This window comes from Thunnus thynnus, chromosome 14 (assembly GCF_963924715.1).
Source record: "Thunnus thynnus chromosome 14, fThuThy2.1, whole genome shotgun sequence".
In the NCBI taxonomy this organism is placed as follows: domain Eukaryota; kingdom Metazoa; phylum Chordata; class Actinopteri; order Scombriformes; family Scombridae; genus Thunnus; species Thunnus thynnus.
The window spans coordinates 681,590-702,004 of NC_089530.1; the positions used below are offsets into that span (position 1 = coordinate 681,590).

The following is a 20,415-nucleotide window of genomic DNA, read 5'->3' on the forward strand; positions in this document are numbered from 1 at the left end:
AAGTCACTCCATCTCACAAAGCCACACATTCACATTTAGCAGGCTGTCCACAGAGGGGAGCTGTTCAGTTAGTGTCAGACCAGTTTGACAAACACTGACCTGAGACACCTGTTACGAAGGAGAGACAACAGAAGAAGTGTAAACATGCCGGTGAAGATGTGATGATTTTACAGATTTTTTTTTTTATTATAGATTTTTTTTTATATCTGCTGTCTTCTATGTGTGTTTGAGGTCTTACATATACCACATGTTGGGAACATCACAATGTAACCTCAAGTAGATATGAAATATTCAAATAGAAACACAACTCAGCATGTGGCTGTACAGCATGAAATGTTACTTCCCTTACTGATTATCTATGAACCATAATATTAATGATTTTATTTATTCAATTATTTGTCTTATCATTATTATCTTTCACATCATCATTATTATTATGTCCTCTTCCTGCATTTGATTTTGATGAGGCTGCTGGCTCTCTATTGTAAAGCCTTATGACTGAGTATTTCTACCATCAGAACATAACATGAGGTAAAAAAAAAAAAAGACGAAGTGTCCATTATTTCCAACCTCTCTATGTGTTTATTAGAGATGATACAGTGTTGGCCTTTTTGACATTTATACAAAACAAACAGAAAACAACAAGACAGCAGCTTCTGATTTGTCTCCATACAAGCTCTGTTGTCTGCTCTCTTATCCGGTGACATCTGTGGGTTACTGTCCTCGGATGGAGACAAGAGTGTGAGTGCGTGGGGTGACGTGTGTTTAGAATTCTGTGTTGGGCTTTCAGGAAGATATCTGACACTTGATGAGCTTTCTTTCTGAGCTTTTTTTTCTTTTCAGAGGGTGTGGTGCTGTTACTGACTGATGTGCCCCCCCCCCCTTCAGTCAAACACATCCCACACTAAGTTTTAAATAGCCCTGGTCCAGAGCTGCACCTCGCGATCACAGTATGTCAGGGTCAGAGTAAACAGCTGCTGAACTATTTATAACTATTTACACGGTGAAAACAGTTTTTGACTGATGACAAAATAAATAAAATACAAATTTTAGACTTACTAATACTGTCACTACTGTCAAAGTTGGTAAAGTTCACTCTGTTCATTTGAGCATGTGCTGTATTTGTTTCTTTTAAAAGGGCACTCCACCAATTCTACATGTCAAAGTCTATTTAGTAGTCATGGTTAGTATTACTCAGTTGTAAAATTTCTGTGTTTCTGAACGAGTTGAGTCTGAGAAAATAACCCTGATGATGTCATAATGACACAATCAGGAATATTTCCATTTGGGACTGGACATTACAAACTGTAGAAGCGATGTTTGATTGATGTGGTTTTTACCCAGCAGGGAAGGTCTAATTGAAAGATGTAACCAAACTGATTTATGGGAAGTGTTGTAGTTGGTAGTTGTTGCAGGGGAGAAGCCTCCAGTCAGAGCCATGAACACTGCTAACTGTTTTAGCAGGAAGAACACTGGCTACCAAATACAGCCAATCCCACTCACCGCATTATAAAGAGCTGAAGTGAAACCTGAACTTCCAGGTTTGGCCCACGAGTAGGAGAACTCTATTCAAAATCACACACATGACATTTAACTAAAAATACCTACAATTGAATCTTTTCTGTTGTGTGGTTCGCTCCATGTGTCCAAAGAGAGTTTATTTTTCCAAAAAACAATGCCATGTGGTTAAAAGTAAGTATATAATCTTGGATAAATGCTGGAGAATGGAGTCATCATTTGAAAACCATCTTTACCTCAGTGAATAAACACTGTGTAATAAAGCTGCTGACTGTGTCCCTCACAGGGTCGAGGTGTGAGATGCAGCCTGGACCAGAGTTTGGTTTTAGCTGTGTACCAAATCTAAGCACATGATATTTACACTGACCTGTCTTCATACTGTATCAGCTAAATCCATTATATGTCACTACAGTAAGACTGGAAAACTGAGGATAAAAGCAGCACCCTGGCTGTTAGCTTGACCTGCAGGTAGATGTGTGTGTGTGTGTGTGTGTGTGTGTGACCAGGATATGGAATATGTGTCTGTCTAGTTTAGGCTGCTGTCCATTCTGTTTCCCACCTGCTCCCCAACCCTGTCATATACAACCACTTTTTAAGATGGACTGCTTTATAATCATCATCACATGAGACGTGCATGTGTGTTTGTGCATGTTAGACCTGTACTGTCTCCAGTCATACACTCTACATCCACAGGGTCTCATCCTAAGAGTTTCTCTCCTCACATTAAGGCTGTCTGAACCTCTGGATCCACAGCAAACTGATGTATACAGTGTCAGCGATCCGTCCACACACAGACTGAGGCTGTCCAGTGCAACAAATCAGGAGTAGGAGGGAGAGTCCTCTGGGATCCTCCTCCAACAGTGAGCAACATTGAGAAAGATCTCATGTTGCACTGTCGTCTTCTGTTTGCCACGGAACAGGAGCACCAGTCACTACAGCTAAAACTTTGAAGCTCTTTTCGTGGTGCTGTTCATTCTAGATCAGGGTAGTCCAGTCTAATCCAGAGCCAAGTGTTGGCTCACCCACAGACTACAGTTCCGGCTTTTCTGTGCTGTGTCTGTGTGTGCGGTTGTGGCCTCAGCTCCAGCTGGTGCTCTGGAGTTCTTGGCGGAGCCAGGACGGCAGCGGTTGTCCCAACCGGTTCAGCAGGTGCAGCAGCTCCATGTTGTGCTCATGGTAATACTCAGCCAGAAAGGCACGAGACTACACACACAGACACACATTGAGAAAAATCAAAGATCAGGAGAGGCAAAATCCTTTGAAATGATATACAAAAGTTAAAAGTGTCACTGTCATTTTTAACAAACAGGAAATGCATTTACTGGGGACCATTTTCTGCAGCGCATTAATACACATTTGGTGCTCTACTGCAGTGCTTCCTAAAGTGGGTGCTGCAGCCCCCTAGCATGCTTTAGAACAGGCCAAGATGCTGCAAGATGCATTGATTTCCATTTTTTGTTATGGTGCATTTGAATAATGTTTCACTATATTAAAAAAAGTGCAGACATTTACTTGAACTACATTTTTATATTATGTTTTCAAATATATAAAAACAACAGTCATAAGAAATTAACTAGAACCACCACACTGAAAACCTTGTTTAATAGGCTGTTATGCTGCAGCAAATCAGATTACAGCTCACAGTTGCCAGGGTTGTCATAGAAACATAACATGCTTTGTAGCTCCTGAGCCTGCTCACATGTTCCATTAGAACGCCGGTAAATATGTCTTTTTATGTCATCATACACCTAAAACTTTCACTTTTCAGAAAAGGAGAGGAAAATAAATAAATAATTTAACCAGTCAGCAAACCTAAATGTATTTATTGTTTAATTAAATAAGTTGAACGTTTCTCTGTAAATGCACATGGCTCCTGAGCCTAAAACTACTGACTTTTTTCTTGAATGTGTGAGAATTGGCCTATATTATTTCACTTCATACTGAAGTTAGCGCATACATGTCACATGACACAAAACTACACTTGATATTCATTGCAATCAACAGTATCCATCAACAGTTGGCATGAAAAAAAGTCAGATTTTTACTGTGGTTGAAAAAAGATTTTTAAACTCTTCTACTCCATCAGTCCGTCACGAGTGGAAAATTGTTTTTAGAGACTCATCTGGCATGAAAGATCAATCTCAACGCCTTAAAATCGTCTCTTTCACAGTGTTTCCTAGTTTATTAAACTGATTTTGTGCTTAAGAGATGATTGAGATATTAAATGTATTACAATGTTATAAAGCGAAACAAGACATGCATCTCTCTCTGCATGTTTGACCCCATGCTGCTGCAGCCTTTAAGTTAATCTGACAGCATTCAGTTCAGACTTGTGTTGTGTTAAAAGTGTTACAGGTCTGACCTTGTAAGATTGTGTTGTGACTTTTACCTACAAGTGACCAGGATGCTTAGTCAGACATGAGTCTGACTTGTTAAACTGCTATCAGATTACTTAAAGGGGCTAATGAGTGACATAAGGTAACAACAATGTGAGGTGTAGATGTACCTCAGGACTCATCTCTGGGTACTTCCTGCCTTTACTCTTCCCTAGACACTTGGCTCGACCTCCTTCCACCCGCTGACACCAGAAACCTTTGCTGTCATCGTACCTGCAGACATACGGTATGTTATTTCACTATGCAATAAAACACCTTTCACACATGGTATATGGAAACACTGCTGGGTTCATATCTCTGTTAAGTAAAGAGACAAAATGTTCCTTTAAGCATACAGTTTCTCTAGATTAACAGTGTGGGGATCACTGGTCATTGTGAGTGTGTTACAAACATTAGAGCCTGGGTGTAGTTGAAGATCGGAGTGACACCAAGGAATCTCTGGATTCCCTCCATCACCAGCGCTGGGTTGGACCGCAACAGGGCCCCGTCCACGATGTGCAACTAGAACACAAAAACACACACGCACGCATTCGCGCACACACACACACACACACACACACACACACACACACACACACACACACACACACAGTATCATCTTGTATCTGGACAGTGATTGTTCTTTTTTCGGACCAAACTGATCCTGCTCAGGCAAATACCATCCAACAGAAACATAGCGGATATATAAATAGCACCTGACCAGTGACATCATATTTACCTAATGGCATCCACTGGTCTGACTAATGAGCTAACATTAGCTAATTATGACCTGTAGGTGTAATGCTACTGCTGGCCCAAGAGACACTACAGAGAGGTGGGACCTGCTGTGAGACAGGGTAACCTTTTTTTGTTGTTATTTACTTTTTTATTAGGTTTTCTTTTAAAGAACACATATAAACAAAAGTGGTACATATGTGCCAACGGGACACAAAACACACATACACACACATGAATAAATAAAACTAGAAATACCGCCTCTGCCAACTACTCTAGTTGCAGTGTACATCCATATAATATTTGTAGTAAAGACTTTGAAGGAATTTAATAAAAGGTATAGAGTGTCTTGAGTTACAGCCAAAAACGTGTTTTGTGAGGTCACAGTGACCTACACATTCATATCAACCCAGTCATTTTGACCAATTTCCATCGAAGATATCAATTTGAGTTCTAAGTCTAAGTAAGCACAGTCTAACTAAAGTAACAGCTACTATAGAAAGTATTATTACTACACCAACAATCAGGTCCGGAGGTGGTCAGGGACACATTGTGACCACATTGTACACAAGTGTAAATGCAATTGCACTGTCAGTCCACATACCACAACTATGTGGGTGGAAATACGTAATTGCACACGACTGCTCCAAACCAGTAAGGTAGCAGCCATTAGCCAGTTAGTGAGCTAAGCTACAAGCAAGAAGGCAGCAAGAAAGCTCTGGATATTCAAGACATTCGTGGATGGATTCAAGACGAGACCTAGTGTCATAACCAACCAATCCTGGCTGCAATGTCAACAAAAAATTAAACAAATGAAACTGGCATATAAGGATATGAGACGCATTTTAATGCAAGATGTAGAGGAACTCGATGTTACTACCAGCCAGGATTCCCCCAGGAAAGTCTAAGTGAAGATGGTTGGTTTTAATTTTACTATTAGAAAAGATTAACCTTAGAAACTAGATCATCTAATTGATCACCATTTGTGTGTAGATTTAGCTTGATCTCATTTATTGACTAAACTAAGTCTTCCAAGTATTTCAATTAGTTCAATATGACACTTTAAATCATTTTGCAACCAAGCTGCAATCATACCAAGCCCACAGTGTATCAGTATCACCTTGAAGGTGAAGTGTTAATATGCCATTTCTACACATTTTTCTAATTCTTGACATCTGTTTTGTAAAAACACTTGGATGGAAATCAACTGCTGACTATGACAATGAAATGGACTGTTTCAGAGTATGCTCCACCATTCTACATGTCACTTGCTGTAGTGTGTTACCTGGCTAGGCTGGTAGTGTTGCAGCCATCGTTCAAGGTGAGCAGCATATGACCCGGGGCTAAGGCAGCGTCTCTGTAGGGCCAGCATGTCCCTGGGGGCCGAGGGGCCTGCTGTCACCACTGCATGGAAAGTGTTGTTGAGGGCTGCAGGGTCCTGGTGGGCCCTCTGGTGCTGTGGTGATTTACAAATAGACAAACACATAAACCAGTGAAGTTAAACAGTAGAGAGTTTGAGGTGCTGCAAGGAACCTGCACAGTTCATCAGTTTTTCCAGCACAGTGGATGATCTTGCAGAGTGTGTGATGATCCTCACCTGGTACCAGGAGTAGGCCCTGTCAGACGGGTTGATGAGCACTGCAAGGATTTTGGCTCTAGGTAGCAGGGCAGCAGCTCTCTTAGGAGCTACTTCTGTGTCAAAGTAGTTGGCACTCTTCTCAAACATGAAATCTGTGCTGACATTGGAAGGGAATGGGAAGAAATCCATGTACCTGAGGAGAACACAAAGAGGAAAAGTAGCAGTTACATAGTGTATTCATAGTCCCAGGCCATCTCAATTTGTTTTACTGTTTTAACACTTTGAATCACAGTGGAATAATCAAATATTTGATTACATGATACAAGCTGGCAGCCCATTTGTCTGTACTAACCTGCTCAGGCTCTGTTGGTGAACACAAGTTTTTGAGTTCTTACAGAGATTATGGATTGGATAAAGGTCAACAACCTGGCCAGGACCTTAACGTTGTTGTTTTGTATTGGCTTTATATACAGGGTCATAGTTTTGTTGATTAATCAGTTACTGATTGGGTCTTTAGCTTGTAGCTTTTGTGCCCATGAATGTAGGCCTTGCTAACAGACGTCCCATATTTCTACCTGATGCATTTTTGGATGTTCCTTAGCAATTAGTAAAATAATAAATTGAAAGAAAATAGCTGAAAAACTGAGACCAATTTTCTGCTTTTTTGGCATTTGTGGAGGGAAATAAAAATAAAACTTATGGCATTAACTCTACATGGACATTTTATGTGGTGTTGCTCTGAATGAACTGCACTCTCCATATTAAAGGATCATTTTTCAAGTCCTTTTTAATAGAATATCCACATGCAGTAAGGATGCTGAAAGGGTTATCAGTCACTGCATCTTTTAAGGTATCTTCCAAAGTTACAATCTTTTTAATAGATAAATCCTTCTTTGTGCTTCTCTGGACAGTGTTTTCTTGCTGAGCCGTGACAGGCTGGATACATCCTACTATTCCTATGTAGGTTTGTTGCCGGGACAGAACACTGGAAATAAACCTTCACACAATGACCAGGACAATGACAGTCCACACAGCTCCGTCATTCATTTCAATGAGACCACTGTGTTGACGCAGCACCGATGCAGCACTGGATGGTCTTGAAAAACCCAGGACCATCCAGCAAAAAATGTAAACCTGGCTCAACATTTGCTGTAATACTATCACACCGCGTCACACTGTGCTGGCCTGTAAAATACATGGAAAACCACATTCCTGGTGGATTACTTTGTGAGTAATCCAACTAATGAGTGGGGTAAATGTACCTGGGACTGTTGAGACAGAGGATACAATGATTGTTGCTGTAATATCTTTCCAGAGTGGTAAAATCTTGTCTAATAGAATGTTTTCTATCTGAGCACCCTGTGAGTCAGACTGCTCAAGCCTCATATTAGCTTGGCTCAACTTTAGAATGCATCAATTGAGGACTGTGGAATGTATCCCCCATCTCTGACATTGTAGGTGTATCGGTAATAGAACATTTAATGATCATTTCAAATAGGAAGAATGATTACAACAACTAGTAACTTCAATAGTACATGTAGCATAGGAGTGTTACATTAACAGACTAAAGCCTCTGTAAGTACCTGTTTAACTGAACTGAACCCGGGTTACAGCTCAAAGACATAAAATTGACTCAGGTTCCACTATAGGGACACAACAAAAAAAACCCTTTTGCATTATGGGTTATTTTGTGTAAATAAGTGTGAATAACTCTTGATGCTGTGTTCAGAGGCTGTGTATTAAGGACTTTCTGAGGGGAGTTTACCAGTCAATCCCATTGTCATAGTTTGCTCCACTGAAGAACTGGATCTCCTCAAAGGTGGTGGGGCTGGGGAAGGAGCTGGTGATGGCTGGGTGGAGGCTCAGGAATGAATGAAGCGCTGTAGTGCCTTTAAGAAAAGACATTTATTATGAAAAAAGATTTAGACAAGGATACAGATAAAAACAGAGACAGACAGAGTTTGTACCTGTTTTCTGGGGTCCAATGACAAGGAACTTTGGGAGTCGGTCACAGGTCTTTTCTTTAGACCAGATATCTTTGTGTCTTTTGTCATGACAAGGGTTCTGAAAAATGACGTGGTTCAATTCATTATTACTGAAGTGATCAAGAAATAAATAGACTTAAAGCAGTGCATAAATTCCAATGTACCTGCTACATTCATTTTGAGTATCATGGCCATAGCCTGTGCACAATATTGCCTCCTTTATCAGTATTTGAATTCTGTCAGTCAAATGGCCACATGATTGTCACATCTCTGCTTTTTTGTCTTTTAAAAGAGTTTGGTGAAGATAGAATAGAGGCTGTTGCTTTTGCTTTCACCAGGGAAATAAATCTAAAGATCTAATGACTGATGTAAATTAACAGACAATCTGTCTTAAAATAATAATTAGGTCCCCATGTGAAGGTTGAAACAGGTTTTGCTTGCTTTAACCATCTTATCTAACCAACTTATGTTCATATTGGCCATTAAGAGATACCCAATTTAAGTAAGTAAGTAAATGATAGGGGACAAAGTTCTTGTTCTGTGCAAAATAAATAAGCTAAAGGTTGGATTTTTATTTATTTAAGCTTATATGAGGCTGAACAGTCTGGGTTAGACAAATCAAGTGGATATTTTCCAAAGCTACAGTTTTGAAACAAAAGGGGCATTAGAGTGGCATTTGTTGCCTTCTTCTTCTTCATCTTTTTAGTAAAAAACTCTCTGTGTTACTGTCCTTCCACCATAGCTTATTACAGAAACACTGTCTAGGGGAACAAAAAGAGGGACTTTGGTGCCAAAAACACTGTAACTTCAGAAGATATCCATTTGGTTTGTATAACCCAGACCACTGAAGTTGATCATGTAGCCACAATGGACTGTGCATTTTGTCCCCATCATTTCCATTGGAAGCATATAATGAAGGGATCCTCTAATGGTCAGTATGAACCAAAGGAATGATTACAGTGAGCAAAACGTGTTTCAATGTACATTTGGGCACCTGACTTTTTTAAGACAGAAATTGTTAACATTAAATTTGCATGAAAGAGTTTTAGACAAGTTCAACTTAGCTGTTCCTCTCAAAAATGTGTAATTGTGGGTGGCAGGTAATGTAGGCTAGAGAAGGGTAAGCCTTCTCGAAATTTACTGCTGGCTATTGTGCACCCCTACACTGCATACTAGTAAAGTTAAAATAATGAAAATGCATGTGTAAGCAGTTCAGTGATTGAAAAGACAGAACATTTTATTCTCAGAAAATATTTTTCTTTTTACAAAAAACTCAAAAACATCTCCAACATCTATCAGCTTAAAAAAAAAAAAAGTGTGTGTGTGTGTGTGTGTGTATATATATATATATATATATATATATATACACACACACACACACACACACACACACACACACACACATATATATATACATATACACACACACAAAAAATATATACTAACCTGCCAGAGTGGGTCTCTCTCCTCAGGGAAAATCTGAAAGTATTTCTCGGCGAGGTGGACAGGGGGCAGGGTCTGCAGCCTGAGGTTGGTCCAACACTGGACAAACTTAACCAAAGACTCAAAGGTGTACAGACCCAGACGATCGTTGCCATAGTTAGACAGGTGGGTCATGAAGATACTGATCTGAATTGAGAGGGCACAATGTACTTTACAAGTTGGTTTATAGTTCGCCTGGAGTCAAATCATAGGTTCAAACCAGCAAAAGTGCAGATTCAAAGTTAGCAAGATAATGACCAGCAGCTGTTAAATTTACCCCAACTAACATCTCACAAAAGCGGTATTGGTTTATCAGATAAAAACATGTTGGCTATAACATGTTGGAATCACCAAGATCTTTTAGTGTTTCAAAGACATACATTTAGCCCAACAATGATCACAGTTTCATTCCTACAAAATTAGTTACATATATAAACAAAACAAAACATTTGTATTTTATCTAAAATATACCACAGGCAAAAGAGATCAGTTCAACTTATTTTATTTGATTTTCTGTGAATGTGTGTGTGTGTGTTTGTGTGTGTGGTGGGCGGGTGGGGTGTTGGTCCTTACAGGGTTTAGGAGGACAGTGAGAAAGAGTTCTCCTCCTCTGATGCTCTTGTCCAGCTCCTTTGAGCCTCCTGGGTATTCATTATAGAAGATTGTGTGTGTGAACAGACCACAGGTCTGCCTGGGCAACACCTGAAACACACATGGAGATCATTAGTTGTTAGGTGTGTATTTGTATTTGTGTTCTTCGATTTCTATCTTTGTGAACATTTTTACAACTGATGACATTTTAGCTGTTGTCAAGTCTTCTTTAGGAATAGGACTTTGATTGAGAGTATGTCCCAAGCTGATCCAGACATTTTTTGATCAATGGGTAAAGGAAGATCCATATCCGATCCATTGTTTGCTCTAGATATTCCAGCTGTCAAATGCCTCATTGCACATGAAACAGCTCTGTGTTCAAAATAAATGAACAGGAACCAGCACTTTCAATTAAAGGTTTAATGTGTAAGAATTGACTACATGATCCAAACAAATAGGGGGCAGCATATCACCTACCTAATTTATTGTTATGGTATTTCAATATCGATCCAGCTTACTACGATGTGCTACGATGCCAAATGGCTCATGCCAACTTACACACACCTGGTGCAACCCAGTGCAGTTTGTCGGATCAGCTGAGATGAACAGCTGATGTCTTCCTGGCTAGCGTCTGCAGCAGCTGCCGGCTGCTCTGACAACATCGGTGCAACTTTCCAAATAGGAGTTATTTGGATAAACTGACCACATATTGGGAATCTACATAGTTACTTTCTCACTTGAAAAAATATTAAAACTTTATTAAGTTGCATATTAACAGTCCTACAGCGAAAATTTCAACTATGTTCAGCCTGACTGCCATTGCTCCCGGTTGCTATGGGTAGTGCTACTTATTCTTCCTCTCATGTTGGACTGAGGGCAGACTGGACACTACAGTGACTCATTGTCACCCCTGAGGTACAAAGTGGTATTACAAGACAGTTCAGGCTGGGCGGGCTGGAGCCAGCTGGTTAACATGCTAACTTTGTTCTTTGACATAACATCAAAACTGTTATTTCTTCACATTCTATTGATAATTTTAGTTAATTTTGTAATGTTTAAACTAAAATTCTAGCCAAATCTTACACATTACACCTTTAATGATAGTAAATGGACTGGATTTATAGAGGGCTTTTCTACCTTAACAGGCAAAGTGCTTTACAATTTGCCTCTCATTCACCCATTCACACACACTCACAACACACTCATAGGGAGCAAATGAGAATCAGTATCTTGCTCAAGGACGCTTTGACATGTCAATAGGAGGAGCTGGGGACTGAAGTAGTCCTATTGTTTCTAAATCCATATTGTTGATCACACAGTATATTATGTTTTGTGATAAAGTCATCTAATCTCAAATAAATATTTTTTCCAGTATTTTAGAGAATTGTGAAAGCAAAGAAATAGGTCTGTAATTTCAGAGTATGTGTCTATCTCCAGCCTTATATATGGGTATGACTTTAGCCGTTTTCATTTTACTAGGAAAAACACCAGTTTTCAGAGATTGATTGTATATACATGTAATGGGTATCATCACACAGTCAATTATACTTTTGACCATCGACATATCAATGTCATTCCAGTCTGTAGACTTCTTGCTCTGAAATCCTTTAACAATGTCAATAATTTCTTTTTCATCTGTTCCCTTTAAAAAAGATCATGAAAATAAAATGTCAGACATTTTTCATTTAATTTGTCATTTAGTCCCCATACTGTATCACAACCCAGTATCATGGCAGTCCACGTCACATGACTGTCAAGTTTCTTTTGGCGAAAACAACCAAAAAATGTCTGACATTTCTTTTATTCTCAGTGGAAAATGCAATATTTTTTGGCATTAAAATGTGTTTTGATAACATATCTAATGAGAAATGTGCATTTTATTTTCAAAATCTTTGTTCAGTGAATGCATATGATGTTTAGTTTGTCGGTTATTATGACGATTTTTGCAGGCTCTCTATTGTTAGTTGCTATGGATGCTGCCATCACTGAAAACCACATGGCTACATGTTGTTTGAATCATTGTCTTTGCGTTGTGTGAATCTGAGCTGTTATGTTATTTTATGTTTTATTTTCTGTCACTATCTGCTGAGACTTAATAAAGAGATTCAAAGTATGGAGGTTAATGGAATTTCCATTTATTGTCCTGAGAGCATCTCAAGTTTACATTTGAAAAATTCAAAAATGTCGCAGTTAATCAGGTTAATCACAAATCCTGCTGCGCACAATTTATTTCTGCCAAACCACACAGTTGCACAGAAAAAGACTACATTTTATTATCACGTCCACATCTACCTTACTTTTGAACCAAAAATTGTGTCAGTGTGGAGAAAAGTATATCCATGGGAACATTATTGCAATGCATGTATTGATAAAAAACTGCGGACTGACCTGGATCCCATTGTGTATGAAGCCACGGCGGTATCGAGCTGGCCGCAAATGAGGGTATTCCTCAGTGCTGGTCACCTTGATGCTCCACACAGACTTCCAGGCCTCATAGAGCTGGCTGTGAACTGGGTAAACCCCAGAGTGGTGTGGAGCCACTGCATAGCCCATATCTGTTGGGATGCCGTGCTCCTGGAGAGGGGGAATGTGGAGAGATGATAGGATGAGGCCAATGAAGAGGGAACGGGGGGACAGGCAAGAAGGTAAAGACAAAGTTCAGGAGAGAAAAGAGGAATGACACAAGGAAGCAGATACCATCCACCTAACATCTCTAAAAAGTTTAAATTCTGCCAATACTACCAGCCCTACTCATGTAGCTATATAGACTTTACACAAGCCATGTAGTGCCACTATTTTTGTGACCACACACACAGATCCTCTTACTACAAACACCTTCAGCTGATCATGTAGCCACGTAGTTACATAGTGCTTTCACCTTCCATGTAGCCACACACTGTGATGCAGGCCATATCCCCAGTGTATAAGTGGTGCTAACCTGAGCAAAGATCTTGTTGAGCCTCATCTGCTCAGCCAGGACACTGACATTGTGAAAGAGGTGAGGCTGCATGTGGCTCCACATGTGAGGGAACCACCAAAAGTCCATCCTATGTTGCAGCAACATGTCATCTCCCCGATCCTCCTCATCAGTACCTGTACACACACACACACACACACACACACACACACACACACACACACACACACACACACACACACAGGTCACATATACTTCGTTTTGACATAATTAATGTGGCCCAAAATTAATTAATTGTGACCTCTAGGTATGCTTGTATGTGATCCAGCAGGTGTGTATCAAGAGTGATATTGACCTTATTAAGCAGACTGGGTGTCAACCAGACCTGACACATCTATGTTAAATACTGTTTGTATGTCAATGTTAGTACAACACTAAATATTTACACTGTCTGTTACATTCATTCAGTCATGACTTGCTGCAAATTTTTACAGCTGATTCCCAATGAGTTGCAATCACACCATAACCATCATTTGTTGTTAGTTAAGCTAACTCCTTTATAGTTTTATTAGTGAAAGGTTTAATTGGGTAAGTAAATGTGAGCTAGTGGTGAATCAGTGGTAAATGTGAGCTAGTGGTGAATCAATCCCAACAACAGAGGAGACTGGTTGTACTGGACAGCTCCAGGTGTGAATGTTTGGAACTGGGTGAGTGTAAACGGGGCCTTCCTGAAAGAGAGAGCCTGGCTCTCAGCAAAACTCCCTGGATAAATAAAGCTTAATAAATAAACTCAATTAATTCTTACAATCAAAACAATAATTCCTGGGAAATACCTAGTTGTGTTAGAGATGAAGGCTCTCATTCATGACACTAGTGCTGAGTTTTTGAAATGTTCCTCTTTACAGATACAAATGCAATGTCCAAATCTATAGGAGAATGTGTCAAACAGAAAGCTGTGCTGGTTCAGTAATGTAAGATCTTCTGTACCTGTGTGATAGAACTTTCCAGAAAATCCCAAGTTGAAGGTGAAATTAGGGACCAGTGCTCTCAGCTTGTTTTGAGTGTTGAGCAACGCCTGTGAAAGGATGACAAATACATAAACATATTCAATGACAAATTATTCTATTTCAGTGAATCGAGAAAATGATTAACCATTGTTGCTTAACCTCAATGATCAAACAAGGCCAACAACTGACATTTTGACTTGTGTGATACATTTTTATAGTACTGGATGAAAATAAACCAATACACTGGAATTACACTAATACTTTTTGATACAGAGAGAGAGATAAGAAATAAGGTATGCATCAGCTATTTTAAACTAAGCCAAGCACAGGTTAAAATGTACTCAAAGGCAGCATTTCCTACACATAAATACTACCTTCTTTACATTCAGCAGCTTAGAGGGAGAACTCAAATTCAATGTAGCTATTCCCTTGATTAACCTGGCCATATCCAGCTGCTGCTTTACAGACTTGTTACACCATATAATGTAGGCATCATACCCTATATGGTGACAATTTATGAAACCTTTCCTAAGTGGAGCAATTAACAACATAAAACTGCAATAGTGCCATTAATATATGTCTCCATGAGTGCTAACGCTTGCTTTTTACTTCAACAGACAGCTGACACACCTAATTATCCTCACAACATACAACATGACTCATTAATCCCAACACCACCACTTCCACACACATACTTGTGTACTATGATATAAGAAGAATATAAGTATGTACTTTCTTATATCACAGTAATTGCTCAACAATAACCATTTCACCTTAGCATCCCAAAAAGTTGCACATAATTTGTAAATGGCATCAACTTGCAATAACGTTTGAACTTCACTGAATACTTTGTGCCCATTGTGAACCTGCAGGACTGCACTTCATTAATACACAGAAATAATTAGATCTAATTATCCTTGGATCTGTTGACACTAGTTGTGACTGTCCTTGAACTTTGGGTCCAAAATGTTGAACTACTGAAGACTTCTACTCCAGTTGTCTCCAGTTGCAAGAATACAAACCCATGTTCATTTACAGACTGTCTGGTTTAAGTGGCATGACAGACATACAATGATCCAGGAACAAGGGGCAGCATATTTTAAAGCTTTTCTGCCCAATTCCATACTGCCTTGGGAACCAATATCTGTATAACATTGTAAGAACGCAGGCCATATTGGTTTGATTTCTACACACACAGTATATGTGTACGCAAATAATAAGGACACGGTTGAAGGAAAGATTTCTATATAAAAGTCAACCAATGGGTACGTCTGGCACATAAAGTGATGGCATAGTACAGTGGTGTATAAGATAACCACAGTCAGTAATAAAACTTCAGCTCATTGTATCTGACACAAGACAGGGGCTTTCGTGAAGAGCAGGTCACTGCAATCTAAAAAAGTTGCTGATACCAATTTTCTGCCATTTCAGGGATACAGAAAGTAGAACAATAATAAAATAAGGAACAAGTGGTATTAACTTTCAATGAAAGTTTCAACCAGGAAGCAAAGGTCAAGTCTATACAAGCAAGGATACTTGGAAGCAAACTATACTTTGTAATGTGGTAAACCACATTGTTAATTGCTTTTCTAGTGCAAGACACAATACTTTACTCAGTATTCAATCTGAACACAACTTATTATGAATTTATGTCCACATCCAGAAATCCACCGCTACATAATGTGAGAGGCAACTAAAGCCTGTGTCTGATCATTTAGGTCTAACAGGTCTCACTCACCTCCACGTCCGACACCTTCATACGAGTTCCCTCCTTGCCAACAAATATATCATCCACGTCCACCAGGATGTGGCGGTCCAAGGACAGACACAGTCTCTTCCCTGTCAGGTAGGCGATGGCGTCTACAAATACAAGCTTGTGAAGCCAGTAGTTGAGATTGTTCCCAAACAGAACTCTCTGAATGCCATCGTGGAGCCCCAAGTCCTGGACCACTGTGGCGTGGAGCGCCCGCTGGGGGCTGGATCCAACATGTGCCAGTGCCTCAGAGGTCTTGGTGCTGGCCAGAAGTACTGGTTCATAGGTAGAGTGGTTGGACTGGAAAATCGTCCAGTCATCCCCTGGTAAAGAGCCCTGCTCCACCTGGTTGGGCTTGGTGATATAGAGGAGGGGAGCATTGGGGTTGATGCGGTAGTCCCTGAGTCCCAGGTGTGAGTGTAGAAAGAGGGGAAAACCTTTGAGCTGTGCGCTGAGAAGAGAGTTTTCATTAGCTTTGAAAAAGCCAATGACACCTACTCCATACTCAGCACAGTATTTGTCCAGCAAGTCACGGTTCCATGCGTCCAGATTAACATATTTCAACACATTCTCATAGATGATCAGTGTGTAGCGTCCGCGGTTACGCTCTGTCAATGTGGGCATGTCACCTTTACCTGGAGCTATTTCCGTCCGGTAGCGGAAGCGGCTAGACTCTAATATAGCTACAATCTCCTGGCCCAGCTGGGAGTATATGCTCTCTACAAACACCAGAACTACGGGCTCTGTCCTGGAATTGTCTACTGCCTTCACCTGCCGCAGTCGGCCCTGGCGTGGGGGAAGGAAAAGCGGTGCCCTCTGGACACCTGGCCCTCCGCCGGCAGCCCCGGTACTTGCTCCCTGCGACATACCTCCTCCTCCACCACAGTCACTGAAGGGTAGAGGGGGGGCCTCCTTAATTTTGGGGCTGTTGGAGACATAGTAAGCTAGGAAGGCCATGGACAACAAGCAGAAGATGATAAGTGCCAGGATGAGGCGGTGAAGCTCCAGCTGGCGGACACCTCGCATTAGCTTCCACACACCCAAGCCTGCACCTACCATGGTGTTGGAGGGGAGAGGCAGGATGGGGCAGCAAGCAGCAGCGGTGAGCAGGAAAGGAGAGCAGAGAGGTGGAGGAGGGGTGAGAGGAAGGGGGAGTGGAGGAGGAAAACCAAACAGTAGATACTGGCACTGAGCTGTGCTGAGGAATAGCCATTTACACTAGGTCACCATGGCCAGCATCATCCATTACCTGCTCTCCACTTCTAGCTTTGCAGCGTAAATACCACTCTCAGTTGACAGAATGGAGAGAGGGAGGGAAGGGTAATGATTTTTTGATGGATGGAATGTCAAATACCAGTGGACTGAAGAGGGAGAAAGGGGAGCTGGAAGAGTAAAAGCTACCACAAGTGATCTCTGGACCTGATATTCAGGACCCAACTGGTCCTCAGACAGTGTTCAGCCTCAGTTGTCTGCTGCTTGGTCAGGTCTGTCTTTCAAGCAGCTTGTATGCAGGTGTAGCTACAGGTATACGTGTCCATCTGTAGATGCTTGTGTAGTCTCTCAGCAGTGGTAGTGTCTTTGCTGGTGGTCTGTGCTTCGGGGCTGAAACCCCTCCTGCCACCTAGCCTGCACATCCCAGATAAAGACACCTAGAAGATGAGGACAGAGAGGGGTGAGAGGAGGAAAGAAGAAGGGGAGAGAAGACCAAAGTGAAAGTTCTCAGTCAACATTCACTTCTTCTAGCTGTTATGTACAATTCTGACATGTCTGCAGCCCTAAATGGCAGAAAGAGGTAATGCTAAATGTTGAGAACATATTCAGTTTAAGTAATCTTCCACCAAAAACTCTAAGGAGAATGGACTGAGTCTTTTGTAGAATGAGAAAGCTCTGTATATATCACCTGGAAAACACTGCAGATCTTAAACCCCTCTGATCCAAATTTGAAGACCCCTGCAGGAGAGAGACAGAAAGGGGGGAGCAAGAAAGAAAGAGTGTGTTGGTAAGACTCCAACAAATTCCATTGTAAGTACAATAACAACTAGTACCACAATTAGCTATGTTTATGTTAAATAACATGGTGGAGATTTGCAGAGGCTTCTTACAGTTTGAGCAAAACACAAACTTTCAACATGAAGTGAAGACAAGCGGGGCCTTGTCCCTTTTATACTTACACTCACATTAAGTTTTAAATTAGAAGCAGTAATTCTGTACAGTTTAGCCACCAGCATAGCAGAATTAATGTTTAATTCTCTATTCTGTGATTATGACAATAAAGATTTGACTTGATTTGAATGATGCATGTGATACTAGAAGGCTATTTTCACATTTGAAAAACACTATTTTCACGTTGAAGGAGGAAAGTTTCTCTAATCTAGTTTGAAGCCAATCGTGGTCCAGTGTGCAACTTGTGATGTGGAAACTTGAAGCCTCCACAGCACATACATTGAGAATGGACTTTACAGTGAAGTACATGACATCTTGTAACATTTAAAATGCACAATATTTGCATATTCATTGATTCTGGATATTTCAATGAGGGAGAATAAGTACAGGTAAGTTTAAGAATTTCTAACCAGGTAATTAAACTTTTTTATGAAAAAACCATATTAGACAAATTATTATTCAAAACAGTATATTTATGTCTAGGGGGGATCTTTAAAAAAATATGTAACGAAACAATGTACCAACACAAACAATGTGATCTAACATTCCTTTGTGCCACAATCTAAGGAGACCTTAATTACAGACACTCTAAATGAGTCAGTTGGCTGGAGAATGATCTACTAGTGGATGTAATAATCGACTTGCTTACGGGATCATTATAGCTTAGGATAAAGAAGCCAGACACTCAAACTCCAATGCAATTTATCAAAGTTTCACAACACAGTTGCTTTCATACCGACCCTGAGTTGCGTGGTCCTTCCTCCATCACTGCTATTCTGGTATGACAGAGATAAAGACTGTGCTGCCTTTGTAGGAGTATAGGAACCATGTGCATGAGCATGTACACTTACATGTCACTTTGATTCTTTTGGCTCACAGTGCTAATTAAAGGAGCTTCCCACAGCATTGAGAAGCTCTGAGTAGTGTGAGGCATAACACACACAACATGCAGAAGACCCTCGCAATGAATCAGCTACTGTTGGGGCCTCAGTTAATGTTCTGTGGTGGTGACAACTCACTGCATGTGTGAATGTGAACTGACAGTGGAATGAATGGATGATGCTCCCAAAAGACTGAGGTGATGGATAAAACTTTAAGAATGGAGACACACAAACAACAGCTGTAAACAGTGTCAATGTCAGGCTAAAGAGGCCATTAAGTAAACCATTCGAACCATTTAAAGTACATCTCGTCACCTCTCTTAAAAACACTTTTTGCTTGTGACAAGGGGGGTGATGTTAGTGATAGCTAAAAACAAACTTCTTCCTAAATTAACAGGTTTCCAGTCATTTCTGCATTATGTGAAAATCCACTAAAACTTGCTTGGGAACAGAGGCAGTTGAGAACAGAGGATGTTTGAAAAATCGGTTTGGAAGAGCCTTCAAGATGATTTCAACATGTGAGTTTTGAGTGCCTACTACCAGAAGCGACGCTATGAAGAGGTACAGTACCAGTCAAAAGTTAGGACCCATCTACTCAATGAAGGGTTTTTCTTTGTTTTTACTATTTTCTACATTGTCGAATAATACTGAAGACATCAAAACTATGAAATAACACATATTGAATTATGTAGTTAACAAAAAGTGTTAAACAAAACAAAATATCTTCCACAATATAGATTCCTCAAAGTAGTCATTGTTTGCCTTTATGACAGCTTTGCACACTATTGGCAATATCTAAACCAGCTTCATGAGGTAGTCACCTGGAATGGTTTTCCAACTGTCTTAAACAGTTGCCACATATGCTGAGCACTTGTCGGCTGCTTTTCCTTCACTCTGTGGTCCAACTCATCCCAAACCATCTCAATCAGGTTTAGATCTGGTGATTGTGAAGGCCAGGTCATCTGATCCAGCACTCCATCATTCTCCTTCTTGGTCTGATAGCACTTACACCTGGAGGTGAGTTTTGAGTCACTGTCTTGTTGGAAAACAAATGATGGTCCTACTAAGCACAAACCAGATGGGACTCCTCTGCAGCAAAGGTAACTCTTGGTCTTCCCTTCCTGGAATAGTTCTCATGAGAGCAAGTTTCATCGTAACTTTGATGTTTTTGTGACTGCACTTAAAGAAACTTTCAAATTTCTTGAAGTTGTCCGGATTGACTCACCTTCATGTCTGAAAGTAATGATGGACTGTCATTTCTCTTTACCTCGTTGAGTGGTTCTTGTCATAATGTGGATTACTACAGTAGTGGAATAGGGATATTTAATGTGTACCGACACTACCTCAACACAACACAACTGATGGTCTCAAATGCAGTAAGAAGACAAGAAATTCCACCTGTTCATTAAAAACCATTCCAGGTTACTAC

At 40.4% G+C, this 20,415-nt stretch overlaps 1 protein-coding gene across 5 annotated transcripts in view; it reads right to left on the reverse strand.

The window, feature by feature from the left end:
• Positions 1 to 557: 557 nt before the first annotated feature.
• The window catches only part of ndst2a (N-deacetylase/N-sulfotransferase (heparan glucosaminyl) 2a), a 43,580-nt gene continuing 23,722 nt past the window's right edge, over positions 558 to 20,415 (reverse strand). For all 5 annotated transcript variants that reach the window (XM_067609247.1, XM_067609245.1, XM_067609242.1 and 2 more), the window contains 14 exons: positions 17,843 to 17,892; positions 15,928 to 17,591; positions 14,170 to 14,257; positions 13,204 to 13,358; positions 12,654 to 12,839; positions 10,248 to 10,376; positions 9,639 to 9,821; positions 8,175 to 8,271; positions 7,973 to 8,096; positions 6,226 to 6,400; positions 5,914 to 6,084; positions 4,306 to 4,415; positions 4,025 to 4,127; positions 558 to 2,721 (listed from right to left, as the gene is read on the reverse strand). In XM_067609247.1, coding sequence (XP_067465348.1) covers positions 2,596 to 2,721; positions 4,025 to 4,127; positions 4,306 to 4,415; positions 5,914 to 6,084; positions 6,226 to 6,400; positions 7,973 to 8,096; positions 8,175 to 8,271; positions 9,639 to 9,821; positions 10,248 to 10,376; positions 12,654 to 12,839; positions 13,204 to 13,358; positions 14,170 to 14,257; positions 15,928 to 17,001 — 2,721 coding nt within the window. In that variant the 5' untranslated portion in view covers positions 17,002 to 17,591; positions 17,843 to 17,892 and the 3' untranslated portion in view covers positions 558 to 2,595. The remainder of the gene's footprint in view (positions 2,722 to 4,024; positions 4,128 to 4,305; positions 4,416 to 5,913; positions 6,085 to 6,225; positions 6,401 to 7,972; positions 8,097 to 8,174; positions 8,272 to 9,638; positions 9,822 to 10,247; positions 10,377 to 12,653; positions 12,840 to 13,203; positions 13,359 to 14,169; positions 14,258 to 15,927; positions 17,592 to 17,842; positions 17,893 to 20,415) is intronic.